This window comes from Meriones unguiculatus, chromosome 14 (genome assembly GCF_030254825.1).
Source record: "Meriones unguiculatus strain TT.TT164.6M chromosome 14, Bangor_MerUng_6.1, whole genome shotgun sequence".
NCBI lineage: Eukaryota > Metazoa > Chordata > Mammalia > Rodentia > Muridae > Meriones > Meriones unguiculatus.
In genome coordinates, this window is record NC_083361.1 from 2,758,106 (window position 1) to 2,779,954 (window position 21,849).

The following is a 21,849-nucleotide window of genomic DNA, read 5'->3' on the forward strand; positions in this document are numbered from 1 at the left end:
AAGGAGTTTGCGGAGAGAGGCGGGGTTTTGTTTGCTTTTGTTTTTGATTAAAAACAAAAAAAAATTGCATTTCTGAGTCTTGAATGGGGGGGTGAACCTTCTTAGTTTGCAGTCTCCCAAGGCGTTATCTCACCCCGGCATGAAGGCCCAGAGTATAAATCTTAGCTTACAAACCCAGATGCCAAGAAAATACCCACAATATTAACTTTGTCCTGTTTATTGGGGTGCTACTGTGGGCGGGAGAGATAGTAAAGCCATTTTGCCTCTATTCCCTGACACCGCCCCAGTTAACTACCTCATATATAAATATATATAAAGTTAGTCAGTAGAAAAGGAAGATGTGTCAGCCCCAGAAGACCTTAGGGCTTCCGCTTAGAGAAGAGGTAGGTCCCGTCCGTGCCAAGCCCATCTGTGTGGGCCAGGAAGCCAAGGTTCTGGAGCACAGGGACAGAGTAGCCTCTGCCCCATCCCAGAGTTCTAAAGTCTTTGGTTAGAACCAGGTAGTCCACAGTTAGGGTCAGCAGCCCCGCCCACTTGTGCTTCTGGGCAACCTGGATCTTCATTCTGTATGTGGGTCAGGGCACTTAGACAGTGAAGCAAGGCAGCTCTGGTTCCCAAGGAGAAACCTCCTCCCCTGCCTCGGAAACCCCTTCCTGTCCACTGGACTCCGCTGAGAGAGCCCTGGGGTCAGGGGCAGGAGGAGGAAGTCCTGAGGCTGGAGCTGAGGCACCACGGAAGGAAGATGGTCATGGGGCTGGCACAGGTGGATGTGGCTGCAATCTCTGGGTCTGCAGCAGCTCCAAGAGTTCACAGAGGAACAGAGAACAGTTCCCAGCCCTGAGGGGAAGGAGGGTACACCGTGGCTCCACAAAGGGGCATGAGGCCTCAGGTAGCATGAGCAAGAGCCCACGGCACACCCTCCTCTCAGCACTTGGATGGCCTTCAGATGGGGCTGTCCTGGCCCAGATGGACAGGTAGTTCCTATGGGTCTTCAGAGACGACACCTGGACCTCTGGGGAGCAGAAGCCAACCTGTTGGCTCTGGGCTCAGAGAGCCTGCTCAAGGAAGGGTTCGTTATTCTTCCATCTGTGGTCTCTGGTACTCCCTCAGCAGCTCTCCTAGCTGGTCAGAATGCCCCATTCATGTTTTACTAACTCTATGGCTCCACCTGTCTTGTTCCCCATATCATAAAGGAGCCCAGTGCTGCCAGGAACCCCCAAAGCTCCTTACACCACACTGGTCTGGAAGCACCTCATCTTCCATCAGCAGCAGCCTTGGGCCCGACATCTTAGGGATCCTCCAGGCAGACATGTGCTATCCTGCAAGTGAGCTTGGCGGTGGCAGATGGGGTTAGCTCTGGGCCAGCCCCTGAAGGAGGTGGATCAGATTGTCTAGACCGCAGAGGTAGCCGTCCTCACGGTTGCCCTCAGCCCAAGGCAGCCTGTGACTGAGTGTTTGGTGGTCAGGCAGGGCCACCGTCTTGCCGAAGTCAATCATCCAGACGTTGGCCAGGCCGGTGTGGTCATGCACAAAGAGAAGGGAACTGCCCACGACCTGTAGCAGTTAGCGAGAGAGAAGCAGTTAGTGAGAGGAGCAGGCACGAACCAATCTGTTCCCCGGAGAGAAGCACAGCAGGGTGGCAGACAGCAGAAATTCTGGAATGAGGCTGTACAAGTTCAAATCCTGACTCTGCCACTCCTGGGCTAGATAGCCTTGGACAAGAATTTTACCCTCTCTGTGGCTCTGCTTCTACAGATACAAACTCAGAATAACTGCATAATTTGCAGACAAAGCATGTTAATGGTTCCTGGAACACAGCAATGTTACGGAGCTCTTGTGTGTGTGCTGAGGATGGCCCAGAGCCTCCAATAAGCTAGGCCAGAGCTCACAGGCGAGCTGCATCCATAGCCTCCCTTACGTGCGTTTTCCCTCTCTCATTTCTTTTTTATTTTAATTGCACTGGTGTTTGTCCGCATGTACGTCTATGTGAAGGTGTCAGACCGTGGAGTCACAGACAGTTGTGAGCCGCCATGTGGCTGCTGGGAACTGAGCCGCATTCTCTGGAAGAGCAGCCAGTGCTCCTAACCACTGAGCCATCTCTCCAGCCCTCATTTTTTTGATTGTTTGACAGGGTCTTACGTTAGTCCCAGATGGCCCCGGGCTATCCATGCTGCCAAGGATACCCTTGAACTCCAGATCTTCCTGCCTCCACCTCAAAAGTGCTGGGTGTACAGAATGCACCAAGAAGCCTGATTCCTCTTCTGTTTTGTTTGTTTGTTTGTTTTAAACAAGTTTTCTACAGGCCACACTGGCCTGAACTCCCAGCCCTCCTGCATTCTCCTCCTATAAACACTGGGCTATTTGGGGTTATTTTTTAAGCCAGAGCACCAACACAAATGGCATCAAGGTACTGACGGGGTCAAGGAACTCAATCAGAAAGACAAAAGAACTGGAGACCTTTCTCCTGATTAGGGTAGTGGCTTCTTGGGCCCAGTGGACTGTGGCTGATGACCTTAGGCAAGTGGCTTCCTTCCTCTGGCCCTGGTGCCCCGATTGCAGAATAGGGAAGTTGGTAACACTCCACCTCCCGGGGGTCACCAGGTGTACCCGAGAGGCCACAGGCGCCTACAGTGACTCCCAGCTTCTGCCTCAAGTCCTCCTCAGTGGGCGCTGCTAGTGGAGCTTTTGTCTGCTTGTTGAAGAGACAGTCGCTGGTGAGCAGGTGTGACACATGTCCACCACCCAAGCAGACAGCCACAAGCTTGGGACAGCCTGTGCTATGTAGTGAGTTCCAGGCCTGCCAAAGCTAACAAAGTAAACATGTCTCAAAAAACAAAACAACAACCACAAAAAAGTCCCTAAGCAGCCACGATAACATGCACCTTTAATTCCAGCACTCAGAAGGCAGAGGCAGGTGGATGTCTGTGAGCTCAAGGCCAGCCTGGGCTACAAAGTGAACAAAGAGGCTGGTGAGATGGCTCAGCATGTAAAGGCACTTGCCAGCAAACCTGACAACCCAAGTTTGGTCGCTGAGACCCAATGGTGGAAGGAGAACAACGACTCCCACAGGTGGCCCTCTAACTGGCACAAGAGAACTATGACACACATGCCCCCTTTCCCACATTCACAGATTCTAAACACAGTTTTGAAATGACACAATGTGGACTTATTCTTTTCTGTAAACAAAAAGAAGTCACTCTTGCCTTCCCTTCATCTAACTCCAGTTTCACAAGTTCCTCTCCACCCACCCAAAACCAGGTTTCCACAGCACCCTGCTCCCAGACCCCAGTTCCTGCACAGATCAACAGCTGCCTGTCTGAAGAGCCAGAGGCCATTAGACCTTGTGGTTACAGGCCTTAATCCCAGCTACCTAGGAAGCTGAGGCAGGAGAATTGAAAGTTCAAGACCTAGCCGGGCATGGTGATGCACACCTATAATCCCAGCACCTGGGGAGGCAGAGGCAGGTGGATCTCTTTGAGTTCAAAGCCAGCTTGGTGTACAAAACCAGGACAGCCAAGGCTACACAGAGAAACCCTGTCCTGTAAAAAAAAGAAAGAGAGAGAGAGAAAAAGAGAGAGAAAGGAAGGAAGGAAGGAAGGAAGGAAGGAAGGAAGGAAGGAACAAACAGAGAGGGCTGGAGAGATGGCTCAGTGATTAAAAGCACTGCCTGCTCTTCCAGAGGTCCTGAGTTCAATTCCCAGCAACTACAGAGTGGCTTGCAACCATTTATAATGTTATCTGATGCCCTCTTCTGGCATGCAGTTGTACATACAGTTAGAGCATTCATACACAGAAAATAAATAAATCTTTTAAAAAAAAAAAGAGAAAGAAAGAGGAAGAGAGAAAGAAGAAGGAAGAAGGAAGAAGAAGGAAGGAAGGAAGGAAGGAAGGAAGGAAGGAAGGAAGGAAGGAAGGAAGGAAAAAAGAAAACAAAGTTAAGGCCTATAGCCTGGACTAAATATAGAGTGAGCTCAAGGGCAGCCTGAGCAACTTAAATCCTGTGTCAAAATAAAAACCTAGAGAGGCTAACCTGGCCTACATAGTGAGTTTCAGACAAGCCAAAGATACAAAGTAAGACCCTGTCTAAAAAAATAAAGGGTGAAAAGTTGGGGATATAGCTCAGTTGGTAGAATGCCTATACCCAAACATGGTAACACACACCCATAACCCACACTCAGGAAGTCGAGGCAGGAGGATCAAAAGTTGAAGGTCTTCCTCAACTACCTAGCAAATTCCAGGCCACCATGGGCTCATGAGACCCTGTCTCAAAAACTATGGAAGGTGAAAAAGGAATGTAGTTCAATGGTGACACTTCCCAGGCAGATGTGCGTGCGATCCTGAGTTCAAATCCCTTACGGAACAGGAGAGAGAGACAGCAGCCAGTTCCTGATGCTGTTACCACATGGCAAGCATCCAGGACTTCTGCCTCTTTCCAGCTGTCAAGGGAAAACTGCAAATGCTGACCTTTAAGTGAATTTTCCTATTTTAACTGGAGGTAAGGTACTAGGCAAACAAAACTAAACATAAGGAGAGGGGACCTCTACTTCCACATAAAGCCTGAAGACAGTAACTGGGACATCAGTGACATCTGACCAAAACAAATATGACAATGACAGCTGGCTCTCAGAAATAGTTTACTGTGGGCGGGGCTCTAATAGATTAGCCTATTCATCAGTGCCCACATGGCTGCTATCACTCAAGTGCCAGAGACACCGAGGTCAACCGGGGCAGCTGCAGAGCTGGGGTTGAGACTTGTTTCCAGCTCAGGGCTTTCTAGAAAAATCAGAGACACCACTGAGGAGGGGGAAAAGGCTGGGGGAGCAGACAGAGGGGGCCCCTCTTAAAGAGAGACGATGATTTACTGGCAAACAGCCTTGGCCACCCGCTCCATCTCTCCTAAGAGACACAGGGTGGCAATAATCAGAGCCGCATTCGATTATAATCCTAGCACTAGTGAGGGCTGAGGCAGGAGGAGCAGAAGTTCTAGGCCAACACAGACAACACAACAAGTTTGAGGCCACCTTAGACTACACAAAAGCCACAAAGCAAAACAAAACCCCCTCTGGTCTTGCAGAATGGCTCAGTGGGTAGGGCACGTGCTGCCAAGCCTAGCGACCCAAGTTTGCTCTCCAGGACCCACATGTTAGAAGGAGAAAACAATCCCTCAAGGTGTGCTCTGTCTTCCAGGTGTGCACAAGCCCACACACATTACAAATGAACAAAACCATAAAACACACAAACCAACTCAGAGAGGCAGGCAAGGAGCAGAAAGGAGAAGGCTAGAACCACCCCTCATGGGAGGCCCTTAGAAACACATCATTACAGTCATAAACTAATTCTAAGAACCTGGAGTAATGAATGTGTGTGCCTCTGTGAGCCCCAAAGGTCACTTCTAGAGACTCTCAGTCCTTAGCAGTCCTGGGAGTGCAGTATCACCACCCTTACCCTTGTCAGAGCAGATGAAGCGGGCTGGGAGTGGTAGGCTGGGTGTGGTGATGTTCCCTGTCATCAGGGCATGTGGGAGGCTAAGGCAGGAAGAGCCATGCCAGGCGACATGAGGCTATGTCTCAAAAAATATGTCTGTCACCCAAAGACAAAACAAGGACTGGGGATGTGCTCAGCGCAGTGACTGAGAGAGCCTGGTTTTGACTCCCAGCCCTGGAAATAAAAAAAGGAAACTGAGGCCCAAGAAGGTAAGCCCAAGGTCTTGGAACGGAGGCTAGCCTTCATTCCCAGAGCACACTTGAATGCATGCTCCTACGTCCTCCCCTCCTGCATCCCCTTTGCTAAGCCTCACGCTGGAGCCCACATAAACCTGGCACCCAGGGCTCGAACCTCATGGGTCTTGAAGAAGGGAGAGTTCTCCAGAGCCTCGCGAAGGTCCTCCAGTCGCGCCACATACTTTCTCTGGGTATGAGAAGAAGGGTATCTCGTTAGCACAGAACACAGCAGGCCCTTTTGAGCCCCCGTGACATCATACCTCACCCTGTCACCCTGGACAGTCAAGAGGGGGTAAAGGGAACCAAGGAAACGACAGGAGGAGCAGTGCTAGGGTGGAGCCGATAAGGTAGTACATGTTACATGAATCCCCACCTATCCCCACAGCTCCCCTAAGAGAGGCCGCGGCAGGTCCCCTACCCAAGCTGGGCTTGGTCTCATGACAGGACCCATTCTGCCCAAAAGAACGTGGCCATACTGTGCCTAGAGACCAGGAGACCTTGCACTTGTACTTGCTAGCTCAGCTTCCTATTCCCACGTGGGAACAGCACAGGCTAGCTTCCACCCAGGCCCTGAACAAGGCTGTGAGCCACAGCACACACAAAAGCCAGGCTATTCAGGACCGGGCAGTCCTAACCAAGCCACCAGCTGACAGCAGCCTGTGGGCAAAGCTAGCTAGAGTCAGCCCAGAGCATTGCAGCCCAGAGCCAAGGAGCAGGGGTCAGAAGCAACCCTAAATGGTTTCAGTGGCTGCCTTTTAGGATACGGTGCCCTACTTACCAGGACTCCAAGGTCCGCATCCACAAAGTCTTCCAACACCTGTGTCACCTGCTCCAATGCCTGTGTCTTCTTGAAGTTGGTGTTGCATGTCCCATCAGCCTTCTGCAAGCCAGATGTGAAGTGCTTGTCATCAAACACCGGGCCACCTCAGGTGCCTCCTAGGGCACCCACCAACCAGGATGACCCCTACTCAGGGAGACAGTCCACCTGCCTGGCCCAATTCGACAGAGCCCGCCGTTACACCTTTACATAACCTGTCCTTCTATGTCTAAGGAAATAGTTGTGGCTGAGCATCCAGTAAAACAGGTGATTAGGGCACCAGGATCTGGCTTCCGGCATGGTTCCTCTGCTGTCTAACAGAGTGGGACAAAGCAAGTCCATTTCCTCTTGAGACAGGGTCTCATGTGTCTGAGTCTCACCAAAGTCTCACAATATAGCTAAAGCTGCCCTTGAACTCCAGATCCTCCTGCCTCCATTTCCCAAACACACCTTCAAGTTAAACAAGTTCTATTACCTGCCTCAGCCACTGATGCTTCAGCTGGAAAATGGGAACCATACAGGTATCCACTTCCTAGAGCTGCTGTGAAGCCTGAAGACCACCTGAGACTGGGCATGCAGCTCTTTGTGCTTAAGATGCGGTCATACTCCTGATCCCCCACTTCAGCCTCCCAAGTCCTGGGATTACAGACATGAGCCACCACAACTGGCCATTCTGACTTACTATTTGATTAATTATTCAAAGAGATGTGGGGTAGGAATACTGTACCAAGGGTCTCCCTCATATGTGAAGGACAAGTGCGCTATTGCTACGCTACAGAGCCAGTCTTTACTGAGTTTTTATTTGTTTAGTGCTGCTGAGAATTGAACCTAAAGACTCACACACTCAGCAAGCCCTCTAACACTGAGCTAGATCCCCTAGGAATTTGTTGTTGTTGTTTTCCCTGAGACAAGGTATCGCCAAATGCCCAGGCTGGTCCTGAACTCACTGTGTAACTCAGACTGACTCTGCAGTACTCCTCATGGGGAGGAGAGTAACTGCCACATGCAGCTTTTCCAAGTATATTTAATGTATTAAATAAATAAAGATCCTTCCTGCTACTGCATTCCACGATGAAGTGAGGAGCACCAGGTTTGGGAGGCCAGGGAGGCTGGGACAGAGAAAAGGCTGGACTCAGGAAAGAAAAGATGGTACATGAAGATGTTACACTAGACAGATAAACAAACCTTGCCTCTACTAGGCACGGGGATGAGAGCTGGGCCTTTCGCAGCCCAGGCTACCTGGACTCCGCAGACATGGGTCTGTCTCCTTCTAGCGTCCCCTGCGTCAAAACCACCTTGCTGGTTCCTGGCTCACCTTGATGCCTTCAATCCGGAAGCCCAGGGTGGAAGTGGAGCTCAGGGTCTCCCTCCACTGCATGTACCGAGGCTTGGTAACGGCACCCTGAGCATGCTCCTCTGCGGTGGGGGCCCCAGGGTCCACGGCCACCATCTTCTCGTACATATCTTTCCGGGGCTTGGGTCGTTCTCGTGCCTTCACCAGCTCCTCCTCCAGGTAGGTTCTGAGCACACAGGATAAAACAAAGAAAATCATCAACCATAGAGCTGGAGGGCTCACACTGCCTTATATCAAAACATAGGCTGCCGGGGCACAGGCATTTGATCCCAGCACTTGGAGGGCAGAGGCTGGTGGATATCAGCCAAAGTTATATAGTGAGACTCTGTCTCAAAACAACAAAACAAACAAAAACCCAGCAAACTACAAAAGTTAAAACAATAAAACTTATAGACAAAAACAAGAGAATGCTTTCATGATATAATAGTAGGCAAAGATTTTTTTCAAACACGAGGCCATTGACAGCAATAATAACAAAACAATGTTTGACAAAACAGAAAGTACTTCAGCTCATTGGTGTTTGGCCACTTCTTATCTAAATACTTGGGATCAGGACCTGGAGAGATGGTTTAGTTGTTTAGTGTGCTGCCTGCTCTTTCAGAGGATCTGAGTTCCAATCCTAGTATCAAAAAGTGGCTCACAAGTATCTATCTGTAACTCCAGTCCCAAGGATTCTAACACCCTCTTCTGGCTTCCTCAAGCAGCAGGCATACCAAAATAAGTGCAGGTACAATATTTGCAGACATAATTAAAAAAAAAAAAATCTCAACACACACATGGCGGTTTACACTGTCTGTAATTGCAGTTCCAGAGGATCTGATGCCTCTTCCACACTCCTTGGGTACACACATGGTACAGAAGTACACACCAAGCAAAACACACCTACACATAAAATTAAAAATAAATGAGAAAAATTAAAAAATAAAACTAGGAACCAAAAGGGCTTCTAATTTTTGAAATTTTCAGATTTTAGAATTATTGCATGAAGCTTCCAATTTCACGGCAAAATTTGAATTTCAGCTTTTGAAAAACAAATGTTTATTTATTGGCAGAAGAAACATGCTTATAGAGAGGTAAGAGGACAATCTGCAGGAATTGATTGTTTTTCCACCACATGGGCCATGGGTGTGGAACCAGGGCGTCAGGCTGGACAGTGTGCCCTTTTACCCAATGAGCCATCTCACGAACCCCAGACTTTTTTACTTTATTTAACTTTGGGACAGGGTCTCACTCTGCAGCCCTCCTGGTCTAAAACTCACTTTATAGAGCAGGCTGGCCCCAAATTCATAGAGATCCAACTGCCTCTACTTCCTGAGAGCTGGGATTAAAGACAAGATTTATTTAATTTAATTTTACCTATTTTAATTCGTTATTCATATCTGTGAGTCTGTGTAAATAAATGGTCATCATGCCCATAAAGGAAGCCTCAGAAGCCAGCAGCAAGCATTAGATTCCCCCAGGGCTGGAGTTTTACCACACGGGTGCTGGGAACCCAACCCAGGCCCTCTGGAAGAGCAGCACATGCTGGTAACCAGGGAACCATCTCTCCAGCTGCAGTGATTTTCAAAGAGGAAACAATGTTGATTCATCAAGAGAAAGTAAGGAAGAGCCCTGACTGGGAGAGGTTCCAAGGAAAAAATATCAGAACTGCAGATTTTTTAAAATTAGAGTTGTTTAATGGTATAAAGAAAGTGAAATGGCAAATTTGAGGCCATGGGTTTGGTCTTCAGGTCCAGAGAGAGACAGAGACAGAGAGATGAAGAAATGGGAAAGTGTGTGTGTGTGTGTGTGTGTGTGTGTGTGTGTGTAAAGCAAAGAATTTATATCCTGCATATGTAAACAATTAAAAAAACAGAGAATGAAGCATGACATACATTTCCAATGCTTAGGAGGCACAGGCAGGAAGATTGCCCTAAGTCTGAGGCTAGCTACATTTGAACTCTATGTCAACCATGAGTGTGCAACAGCCCGTCTCAAAAACAAAACAAACAAACAAACAAACAAACAAACAAAAGCCAATCACCACAACAAACCCCAGGGAAATGGATGCAGCTCGGTGAACAGGGCTTGCCTAGCGTGCTCAAAGTCCTATCCATCCAACTCCCAGCACCAACATAATAAAATAAAAGACAATTGACTAAGTCACCTCTGCAACCAAAGTGAGTCCTTAACGCCTTAACAAAAAAACCTCTTAGTTAGGCGCTGGGAATGTGGTTCAGTTGGCAGAGAACCTGCCTAGCACGCACAAAGCCCTCGAGGTTTGATCTTCAGCATAAACCAGATGGTGTCATATGTCTGTAATCCTAGCGCTTGGGAGGTGGAGAGCGGAGGACCCGAAACCCAAGGCTATCCTCGGCAGCATCCATATCCACGGAGATCTATATCCATCAGAGTGGTTTAAGTTCATGAAACAGGAGACGTTAAGATAGACTCAAGGGTACCAAGAAGCACCAGCAAGCTGGCACACCTGGACCCTCACGGCAGGCCACACACCTGGACCCTCACGGCAGGCCACACACCTGAAACCCTCACGGCAGGCCACACACCTGGACCCTCACGGCAGGCCACACACCTGAAACCCTCACGCACCACTGGCAGGAACACGTACTGAGGCAGCAACTCCTCTCTCAGAAAATGCCACCACCTACCCTGCTGGCCCCACGGCCACCCAGTCCTACCTGCTGCCCATCTTGCAGTCCATGATGGAGGGGCCCTCAAAGTCGGCCAGGAGATCTTCCATCTGGTTGAAGGCCTGGCCGTCGCGCTGCACCATGCCATAGTACGCGGGCACGAAAGGCCGCAGGGGGTCCTCCATCAGCAGCTCCAGGCTGCGCTGCTCACACTGACAGAACCGCTTCAGAATCCGGCCATCCTCCCCAGCCTGGAAGTTCCCTGTCAGAAGCAAGACCGAGGAGAGGTTCGGAGACTGAGGCAGAGAAAGACCTGCCACACCCTCCTTCCCGGTATGCATCAGCCATCACCCTCTGGCTGTCAAAGCAGTCGGCCCGCCCGGCCCCACACCCCCTTTTCTGTCCTGGGGTATCTTCTGTGTTTGTTTTGAGATAGCTGGCCTTGACCTCATAAAGATCTGCCTGCCCCCGCCTGCCACCCAGGGATGGGACTAAAGTCCTGGGTCCCCACCCAGTTCACACCTAGCTTTCCACGGGCCTAGTTATACTCTCTCGTTTATACACGGTCCTGTCCACAGCACAATACACCATTATTTATTTTGGAATTTTGAAAATGTTTACCTTTATTTTTATTAATACACGTGTGTGTGTGTGTGTGCGTGTGTGTGTGTGTGTGTGTGTGTGTGTGTGTGTGTGAGCAGCCACAGAGGCCAGAGGAAGGCATCAGATCCCCTAGAACTGGAGTTACAGGAAATGGAGAGCCACCTAACATGGATGCTGAGAACCTGCCTCGGGCCTTCTAGAAGAGCAATGCATGCTCTTAACCACTGAGCCATCTTGTCGGACACTACTTTGTAATTTTACAAAAATGTTGCTATTCTATGTGAACCTGCGTGTGGTGTGATTAAGAGAGTGCCTGGCCCTTGGAGTCAGTTCTCTCCTTCAACACTTACATGGGTTCCAGGAATTAAACTCGGTCATCAGGCTTGCACAGAAATGCCTCTCCTCAATGAGCCATCTCGCCAGCCCCGCTCTGTAATTCTAATGGGTGCTCTTGTCCTCTGAGGCAACTCTGTGGGATCTCAGTGGACAACACGACTTTCCACAACAGACCTGCATTTGATTGCCAGGGGCCAGCCACTTGGGTCTACTTAAGTTAATTCGTGTTAGAAACAGTGGCTTGAACCTATAATCCCAGAAATTAGGAGGTTTAGGCAGGAGGATGCACACAAGTTTGAGCCCAGCCCCGGATACACAGAGAATTCAAGGCAAACCTGGGCTATAGCAGCAAGACTCCAGGCTTAAACAATGGATTAACTCTGGCACTGTGAAGGGCACGTGCATGGCTAAGGCAGAATCCCACATTTTCCCTTTTTGTCTTAGGGCAAAGAGATAGTTTTGTTTTGCTTTGTTGACATAAGGTCTTGCTATGTAACTGGCCTCCAATTTGACACCCCTCCCCCCGCCGCCTCAGCCTTCCAAGCTCTGGCACTATAAATGAGTGCCAAACTGGGCTGGCTGGTACAATGCTCAATCCCAGCATCCAGGAGGTAGAGATAGGAGTTTGGGCTCTCTGTGAGTTTGAGGTCGGCCTGGCTACATAGAGTGTTCCAGGCCATTCAGAATACACAGTAAGACCCTGTCTCCAACAAACAAGCAAGTAATAATAAAACAAATGTGTGTCACCATGACCAGCTTTTGGTTATGGTCTCCAGAGATGGCTGGAGCAGTGTTCTTTGTTCTTCCTGAGATATTTGCTGTGTCACAGAAGCAATGCAAAGGCCATGTGGTAAGCCCTGCTTTCCTCCCAGCTGAGTCATGGCTTCGGTTTACTGAGGGCCTGCGATGCAGGAGACATGAGGAGAGCTCTGGCACCAGTCTCTGTGTTTCCCATCGGCCTGCCACCACGCTCTCCATGTTCTGCCCTCAACTCTCTGTCAAGCCTGCAAGGGCAGTAAGATTTGCTCTATACTCTGAGGAAAACTGAATCCCAGCTAGGGCAAGTAAAGCCTGTCTAGGGTCTCCCCTAAACAAGGAGCGGAAGTAGGAGCTGAAGCAATACCCATCCACTCCAACCAAACAACAGACTAGGCCCAGCTGGGCATGGTAGCCTTGATCCCAGCACTCAGGAGGCAGGTGGATCTCTGAGTTCCAGGCCAGCCTGGTCAATAGAGTGACTTCTAGGCCAGCAAGAGCTACACAGACCCTATCTCAAAATAAATAAAATAAAATAATGACTAGGCCTAACTTCCTCAGAGCAGCCCACAGGGTAGGGACTGTCACCAAGCCAGTTTTGAAGGCAAGTGAAGCTACAGAGAGCAGTGGTTTCCCTAGCCTTCACACAGGCCGAGCCTGCCTCTGTCCACATTCCCGCAACCTCACCAGCATGTCCGGAGAGCTGGACCCAGGGGTAGTAGTGCTTGCGGAAGGAGACCACGAAGGGCGAGTACTTCAGAACTGACTTCAGCTTCTTCCAGGGCTTGCTCTGTAGGGTGAGCATGAGATACAGGTCAAAGCCAGGAATTTCTGTCCTGGCGGCTCCCTGGGACCATGGTCCCCAAACTCATCAAGGTAATTGAGCCCTGCTTAGTCCAGGGATGATGACAGCACCTGGTGGGGAAGAGTCTGCCTCTCACTTTCTTCGCTGTCTCTGTGCCTTTGTCATAGGATAGGCTGAGTTTGCTTACTGTAGCAATCACCAAAACTCAGTAAACCTTAAGTCCACAGTCATAAAACACAGAGGCCAAGCCTCTCTGCCTCTAAATAAGGTCTGACCTGGGGCAAACCATAGAGGAGAGAGAGAGAGAACAAAAGTGAGACTGGCAGAGAGCTGGTCACCAGGGGCTCTGCCTCGCCCCCTCTTCGCACAGGTCCTCGCCCTCTTGAACTGAGGTTACTGACTTCTTGGGCCAGCGGCCTGTGACTGTAGCGTCACTTCCAGGTGGAAGCTGAAGGCCAATTCAGACACTCCACGTTCAGTTCCCTGTGGAACTGAACAAGGCAACTGGGCAGGAGAATGGGCCTTGGTCCCTGCAGGACAGCACAGAGCACGACCCCCCAACCGCAGCTAATTTGTTGTGTAGTATGAACAGAAGTAAAGTTTTGCTGTTGCTCTAAGTCATTCGTATTTAGGGGCAATTTGTTACTAGAGCAGATCTTTAAATAACTTTTTAATTTATTTATATGAATGGAAGTTTTGTCTACATGTGTGTACGTGAACCACATGCATGCCTGAGGCCCACAGAGAGCAGAAGGTGGCACTGGCTCCCCTGAAACTGGAGTTTATGGATGGCTGTGCACCACCACATGGGTGCTGGGAACTGAAACCATGTCCCCTGATCTCAACCCTGGGCCATCTCTCCATCCCCACTGCACAGACCCTCATGTTCTCTGAGTGATGGGGAGACACGGAAAGAGAGCCTTAAAGAAATGCAGCTGGTGCAGCGCTCGGATGAGCACTGTTCTTACAGAAACCCCAGTCACCCACACTGGGTGCCCCTGGGGCAGTTTACAGCTGCCTATAACTCCTGCCCCAGAGGATCCGACGCCCTTTCCTGGCCTCCATGGGCACTCGACTCATGTGCAACACCCAACCCTATACACATATATACATCATGTTAAAAATACAGTCTGTACGCCTGTGATCCCAGCACTTGGAAGGCAGAGGCAGGCAGATCTCTATGAGTTCCAGGCCATCGTGATCTACAAAGCAAGTCCAGGACAGCCAAGACTACATGGAGAAACCCTGTCTTGAAAATAAATAAACAAAACAAACAAACAAATAGATAATCTTAACTAAAATAAAAAATATGGAAAGCCAGGCAAGCAAGACTGTAATTCCCATACTTGGGAAGTTAAGGCCATTCTCAACTACACAGCCACATGTAGCATAGCCTGGGCTACATGACACCCTGTTTGTTTGTTTGTTTGTTTTGTTTTTTAAGTCAAGGTCTCACTATATAGCTCTGGCGGTCCTGGAACTCACCATGCAGACCAGCTGCCCTCAAACTCACAGAGATCCATCTGCCTCTGCCTCCCGAGTGCTGGGATTAAAGGTGTGCACCGCTACACCTGGCTGAGACCTGTTTCAAAATAACAAAATTCAGGGCCAGTAAGATGGCTCAGGGCATAAAAACGCTTGCTGCCAAACAGAAGACTTCAGTCCAATCCCAAGGCCCCACATACTGGAAGGAGAGAAGTCCCAGAAACTTTCATCAGACCTAAACACAATGAATGTAATGAAAAAAAAGACGACAAAGCAGTAGAAAGAGGGCAGACGGAAGAAAAGGGAAAGAGTGGGGGTATGGAGAGCGCAACAGAAAACCAGAGAAGGGCTGCCACGTAGCTCAGCAAAAGTGGGGAGGAGCCAGAAGCACCGGCTGGGGACCTGATGCTCAAAAAGAGCCAAATACCAAGCCAGGTTTAATCAGTTGTATCCTGCTGCTTCGTGTCCGAGTCAGGCATGCGTGTGAGCCTGCACACACATACTTACCCCAGGCATATGCTGGCCCTCAGCATGAACTGGGAGAGTAGGTTACACGCAGAGGAGGAAGCTGTGTGCTTTACCCTGCATTGCCCCCAGGGTCAAGGGCATGCTTTCTCCCAGCTCCCCAGCAGATAGCAAACTGGAGGGAGCCAGATGCTAGGCAGGGAGTCAGGGTGTTGGACAGCATGGGATCCAGGAAGGGCTATTTTCTCCCATGGGGAGGAGATGATTAATCAAGGTTCCTGTTTACTAAGCACCTGGAACATTCCAGGCACCATGACAAAGGCTCTGTGTGCCAAACCCTGTTTAATCCTAAAAACAGCCCGGGGAAGATGGCTGTCTGTGTCACAAGGGAGGAAACAGACTCAGAGGTGAAGCCACTGGCCTAACATCACCAGCCACAGTGCTGGGTTTCTGGCTGACTCTGACCCCATTGCCTTGAGGCATTCTAGCTACACTCAAGCTTATGGGGGAAGCGAGGCTTGCTGGGTTACAAGTGTGTCTCCAGCAGCAGGTCTAACACGGCAGGCACCCCCAAAACACTGTAGGAATAAAGGTTACTTGACGCTGTCTTACATAAACATGTAGTCTCCAGTGTGTCTGTCTTCCTGTCTCTCTCTTGTTCAGCAGTACTGGAGATGGCACCCCAGACCTCCTGAATGCTAGACAAGCTCACTATAAGTGCTCTACCACTGAGCCACACCCAAGTTCCTCACTGAGATATTCTAGGCAGGTGCTCTTCCACTGAGCCCCACACTGGGGATTCTAGGCAGGCGCTCTACCCCTGAGCCACACCCCAGCCCCTCACTGGGGGATCCTAGGCAGGGGCTCCACCACTGAGCCACACCCCAGCCCCTCACTGAGGGATTCTAGGCAGGGGCTCTACCCCTGAGCCACACCCCAGCCCCTCACTGGGGGACTCTAGGCAAATACTATACCCCTGAGCCACACCCCAGCCCCTCACTGGGGGATTTTAGGCAGGGGCTCTACCACTGAGCCATACTCCAGCCCCTCACTGGGGGAGTCTAGGCAGGGGCTCTACCACTGAACCACACCCTGGCCCCTCACTGGGGGAGTCTAAACAGGGGCTCTACCACTGAGCCACACCCTGGCCCCTCACTGGGGGAGTCTAAGCAGGGGCTCTTCCATGAAGCCACACCCCAGCCCCTCACTGGGGGATTCTAGGCAGGGGCTCTACCCCTGAGCCACACCCAGCCCCTCATTGGGGGATTCTAGGCAGAGGCTCTACCACTGAGCCACACCCCAGCCCCTCACTGGGGGATTCTAGGCAAATACTATACCCCTGAGCCACACCCCAGCCCCTCACTGGGGGAGTCTAGGCAGGGGCTCTACCACTGAACCACACCCCAGCCCCTCACTGGGGGAGTCTAGGCAGGGGCTCTACCACTGAGCCACACCCCAGCCCCTCACTGGGGGAGTCTAGGCAGGGGCTCTACCACTAAGCCTCACCCCAGCCCCTCACTGGGGGATTCTAGGCAGGTGACCTATGAGCCACACCCCAGCCCCTCACTGGGGGAGTCTAGACAGGGGCTCTATCAATGAGCCACACCCCAGCCCCTCACTGGGGACTCTAGGCAGGGGCTCTACCACTGAGCCACACCCAGCCCCTGAAGTCAGGGCAGCAGAGGGTGGCAGACCCAGCCTGAAGACAGGATGCTATGAACTGTGTGAGTTCCTGAAGGCTGCAGGGAGTCAGAGGACCTGCCTAGGCACAGTGCAGCTACTGAGGCAGCTTCTGGAAAGACAAAGAATTGAGACAAAGAGGTCTAGGAAGGAGGCAAGTGAGGGACAGATCCATAAGCCAAAGGGGCTAAAATAAAACTTTAAAACTCAGCAAGAACCAAGTCAAAAATTGTGGGCTTGACTTGACTTTGCCATTACTAAGCACAAGATGTCTTTCTGTGCCTCAGTTTTCCCATCTACAAAACAAAGATGAGAAGGGAGTGTTAATCTGCCGGTATCGCTCAGCTCCAAAAGTACACACCACTAGGGAGACAGAGGCAGGAGGATCAAAAGTTCCAGGTCATCCTAGGCTACAAAGGGCGTGGGTAAGGATGGCCAAACACCTTTAATACCAGCACTCACGAAGCAAAGGTGGGTGATCTGTGAGTTCAAGGCCAGCCTGGTCTACAGAATGAGTTCCAGGACAGCCAGGGCCACACAGAGAAACCCTGTCTCAAAAAAACAACCAACCAAACAAGGGAGGGTGGGTAGGCAGGAGAGCACCTTGTACAGGCTTATAATCCCAGCTGCTTGTGAGGCTGACTGAGATAGGAGGACGGTAAATTCAAACCTGCCCGGAATACACACCAGGTTCAAGGCCTAGACAACAATAAAAACCCTGTCTCAAAGTAAATGCTGAGAAAGTGTTCTGAGAACATTGCTCAGTAGTATACTGCGTGTCCTAGCATGCACAGGGTCCTAGGTTCGTTCATAGTTCCTCAGGTTCAGGCACGCACGCACGCACGCACGCACGCACGCACGCGCACACACACACGGGTGTGGGCACACAAATAAAAACACGGCTGGGGAGATGGCTCAGCAGGTAAACGTTCTTGCTGACAAATCAGACAACCTGTGTTTGATCCCTGGACCCCACATGGTAAAAAGGAGAGAAATGACTTCCCCAGGTTGTCTGTGAGCACACTGTGGCGTGTGCACATCCACACACCAATAAACATAAGAAATAAGTAAAAATACAAGAAACAAAACCGCAGAGAAGGTTCCCTGAGCTGGGCATGGTGGCGCACGGTTGTAATCCAAGTGCTCCAGAGCCTGAGGCAAGATCACTGCCTTAAGTTCAAGACCAGCCAGGGCTCCATCCACAAAGCAAGTTCCAGGACAGCTTGTACTGCCTAACAAAGACAGACGGAGAGGAACACAGAAGAACAGAGGACAGGAGGGAAGGGAGACGGGCACCATCAGTTACCGTGTATGAAAGGAGTCTTTGGGAGTGGGGGGGTTCAATCTGCAGTTTAGGCACATTTCAGATTTAGGCTAATCTTTTGCTTCAGCCTCCCAAATGCTGGGATTACAGGCGTGAGCCACAGCGCTGAGACTAGGGGTCACATTTTTGTTTGTTTATAGACAGGGCCTCCCTACGTCTTCACTCTGGCTGCCTAGAATTCACTGTGTAGACCTGTGTAGATCTACCTGCCTCTGCCTATGGAACAGAGGGCGTGTACCACCACGCATCTCCTAGAGGGTAAATCTTGAAGTGTGTTACCTCCCTGGATGGGATGAGGGATTTCCTCTCTTGTGCCTCAGCTTCCTCATCTGTAAAAAGGAGCACAATAGCATGTGTCACACAGCTGCCACGAGGGGTAATGAGCTAGCGGAGCGTGCAGGAGTTCGACAGCTGTGGCCATCTGTGTTGCTGTTGTTATCAGTCACCCGCTCGCAACTCAGCTGCGCAGATGTCAAGGAGGTGAGAGGGCAGGCACAGGGAAGAGCCACGGCAGAAGGCCTTGTGCTGCCTCTTCTGTGCGGGCATCGGCAAGTCTGGGCAGGTCTGTTTCTCACAGCTGGGACCACATGTGTAAGCATGTCCCCGAGGGAGGTGCCCAAGCTAAGGGGCGGCGGGACCGAGAAGGTAGATTTCAGGGCCCAGCAGGAGGACTCCACCAAGAAGCTGGTGAGCAGATGGACTCTGCACCCCACCTGAGGCTCTTTTCCACACCTGTGTCTCCTCTGCCTTCTCCTTCCCTGAACCTGCCCTGCTTGCTCCTCTGATTCACCAGGGGAGAGCCACACCCAAGCTGGGGGCGAAGGTGGAAGATGTAAATAACTCTGAAGGGGCCCCTTGGGAGCAGGGGACTGCAGGAGACTGGTGGGTACCTGGGTAGGCCAAGGATCCCTGCGCATTTTGCCCTTTGCACATCTAATAAAAAGCTAGTGCTGGCCAGCCTGTCGGTACAGGCTCTGTAGAACTGAGGCAGCAAGATCATTATCACAAGTTCAAGGACAGTCTGGGTACATGATGGGTATCTGGCTGGGTTGAGGATCCTTGAGCATTTTGCCCTTTGAACTTTTTCTTAAGATGTTTTTAAAATTATGTGTACGTGGGCAGGCATATGTGACTTCGAGTTCCTGCAGAGGTCAGAGGCATTGGATCCCCTGGGAGTGGAGTTACTGGCAGCTGTGAGCCGCGCATAGGGCCGGGAATCCAGCTCTGGCTCTCTGCAGGAGCAAAACTTGCTCTTAATTGCTGAGCCATCTCTGCACCCCCTCCTCACATATACCTGAAAGCTGGAGGCAGATGGGCTTGTTGTTTCATACCTGTCACCCCAGCCCTTGGGAAGCTCAAGGCAGCAAAACCATCGCTAGTTCAAGGCAAACCTAGATACATGTTGGAAACCTGGCAATCCCTGACTATTTGGCCCTTTGAACATCTAATGAAAGCTGGTGGCAGCAGGTCGTGTTGGCTCAGGCCTGAAAGCCCAGCCTGGAAAAGGCTTATGAGGAGGGCTGGAGAGATGGCTCAAAATACTTGGCTCAAAAGCACTCAAATGGTGGTTCACACCATCCGTAACTCCAGTTCCAGGAGATCTGACCCCCTCCAGGAAGCAGGCATCCATGCACATAACACACAAATACATACATTCAGGTAAAAACACTCATACACATAAAATAAATAAATCTAAGTGCAAAAATAAATACAGCTAAAAAATAAAATTAAAGAAAAGGCTTAATGCATCAGAACAACCACAAGTTCAAAGCCAGTCTAGCTTCATAGTGAGTATGGACAAACTCACCACGGGTTTGGCATGATGGGTTTGGCAGGGGTGTGGCATGATGGCACATCCCATCCCTAATTCCTGAATGGCAGAGGCAGAATGGTCTTAGCAGCTTCATGTCTGCAGGCCAGCCTGGTCTACACAGCAAACTCTTTCTCAACAGGAGGCAAGGGTAGAGTGCAGGGGGGAGGGGCAGCACAGTGGAGCATGTGTTATCCCAGAGGCTGGATAATCAGGAGTTCAAGGCCAGCCTCAGTAATGTACAAAGTTTGAGACCAAGACAGGATACAGAAGAATGTCTAAAAAAAAAAAAAAAAAAAAAAAAAGGACAAACAGGCAAGGGTTCCATCAATACATCTCAGAAGGAATCTGCATCCCTTCTAATCCCTTCTAGCTTACTGATCTTACTGGTGCTCTTCAGAGTAGGGCTTCGGATCCCCTCTAGAGGACTCAGCAGACACCACAGATCTTTTATATAAAACTGTGTGTTCATAGACTCACACAATGCTACGATTTCAGAGGTTCCCAGGCACAGTCAGTCGATGATCCTCCCCTGCAGACCTCCCCCAAGAACTAGTGACAGAGGAGAAACTGGAAAGACAGAAATGAAAAGAGCAAAGAGTAGGGGGCTCATGAAATGCATTAGTAACCTGTCTGTCCGGGGAAGGCGGCCAGTGGATGGAAGAGATATCTAGAGATGTCATTGCTAGCAGGTGGCTAAGAATCACCTGGAAAGCATTTTCTAAGCCAGGGCAGAAACAACGGGAGGGTAAGAGATTCGGGGTCATGCTCTCCGGAAGAATGGGGTCTACTCACTCCGGATCTGTCTTCAGGGTCGCTGGTACCTCCACCCCCGGCCACCAAGTCATCCTCAGACTCATCAAAAGAGGAGGCGGAAGAGAAGCCGCCAGTGCCCCCCTCAATCCGGGATGGAGGTCCCACCGGCTGGGCCTCAGGCTCGGGAGTCTCAGGGGTGATGATAAGACGGGGCACAGGACACAGGGAGCCGCAGTCCAGGTGGGAGCGCAGGTTAGTCACCAACTCCCCGGACTCTGGTGCCTCCAATGGGTCGTCTCCATTGGACTCCCCCAACACGCTGTCAGCCCAGGGACAATCAGTGCCAGGTCGAATCCAGGCACCGTCAGCGTCTTGTGTGGAAAAGCCATCGCTTCCAGGCTGTTTCCAGGCCATCTGGGTACTCTGTCTCATGGGGGAACCATCAGGTGGCGACCCGGTCCAGAAGCCGTCGGTGTCACGTGGTGTCCTGGAGCTACCCGGGATCCACTCTTTACAGGGGGCATCAGTACCTGGTTCTGGTGAGGGGCAGACTAGGTCTGGGTGGCTCTGCAATTTGGATGTGCTGTGGCGGGTCCGGAGATGATCAACCCAGGGCTTGTCCCTCTCTGGCTGAGTCGGCCACAGCTCGACTCTTTCCAGGTCGGTCCAGGACTCATCAAACGCTGGCTGGGTACACAGGCTGGCTCTCTTTGGCTGACACTGGAGGTCGGATCTGCGAGGATCAGTCCGAAAGCCATCCTTCCAGGAACCGGCCACCTCCATCTCTGCCCAGGGCCCGTTCATCTCTGCGTGTGTCGGGAGGTCCAGCTCCCTGTTCTGGCTGGGTTTCTCCGATTCTGCTCCCAGGCCGGCTACTCCGCACTCCGCGTGTCCGTCTCCGCAGGATTCTGCCTGGGGACCGCCTGGACGCGGCGCAGGCCCGAGGCCGGTCCTCTCCGCCTCGGAGTGCAGGCTGGACCCCTCGAGCCAGGCCCGGGGACCGCCCCCCTCCGGCCGTCCCGCCGGGCCACCTGCTCCCGGCCCGGGTCGCTGCAGTCCCGGCTGTCGCCGCCGCCCGCCCCGCAGCGCCTCCAACCCCATGCGGGCCTCGGCGGGCAGCGCGCCGGCCTCCGCCTCGCTCAGGCTCCCCCGGCACGGGCAGCGCCTCATGCCCGCTCCCTCGGCTCGGGCTTCGGCCCGTCCGGCTCCTCCTTCCCCTTTAAATCCTTCGAGGGGTGTGGCCGGGGAGCCCCAAGCCGTAGGTTCCGGCCCGCAGAGCTCCGGGCCGCCCGGATACACAGGGGTTAA

The 21,849-nt window shown here is 51.4% G+C and overlaps 1 protein-coding gene across 2 annotated transcripts; it reads right to left on the reverse strand.

Annotated features, from left to right (window-relative positions):
• Nucleotides 1–201: 201 nt before the first annotated feature.
• Nucleotides 202–21,817, reverse strand: Itpkc (inositol-trisphosphate 3-kinase C). 2 transcript variants are annotated; one of them, XM_021650645.2, is made up of 7 exons: nucleotides 20,581–21,817; nucleotides 12,904–13,006; nucleotides 10,570–10,783; nucleotides 7,853–8,057; nucleotides 6,499–6,600; nucleotides 5,836–5,907; nucleotides 202–1,554 (listed from the first exon to the last, which is right to left on the reverse strand). In XM_021650645.2, exons 1-7 carry the CDS (start codon nucleotides 21,709–21,711, stop codon nucleotides 1,351–1,353), a joined length of 2,031 nt encoding a protein of 676 aa, XP_021506320.1. In that variant the 5' UTR covers nucleotides 21,712–21,817; the 3' UTR covers nucleotides 202–1,350. The 2 variants fall into 2 exon arrangements, with proteins under 2 accessions (XP_021506320.1, XP_060222470.1); XM_060366487.1 differs by lacking the exon at nucleotides 20,581–21,817 and adding an exon at nucleotides 15,014–15,162.
• Nucleotides 21,818–21,849: the final 32 nt, after the last annotated feature.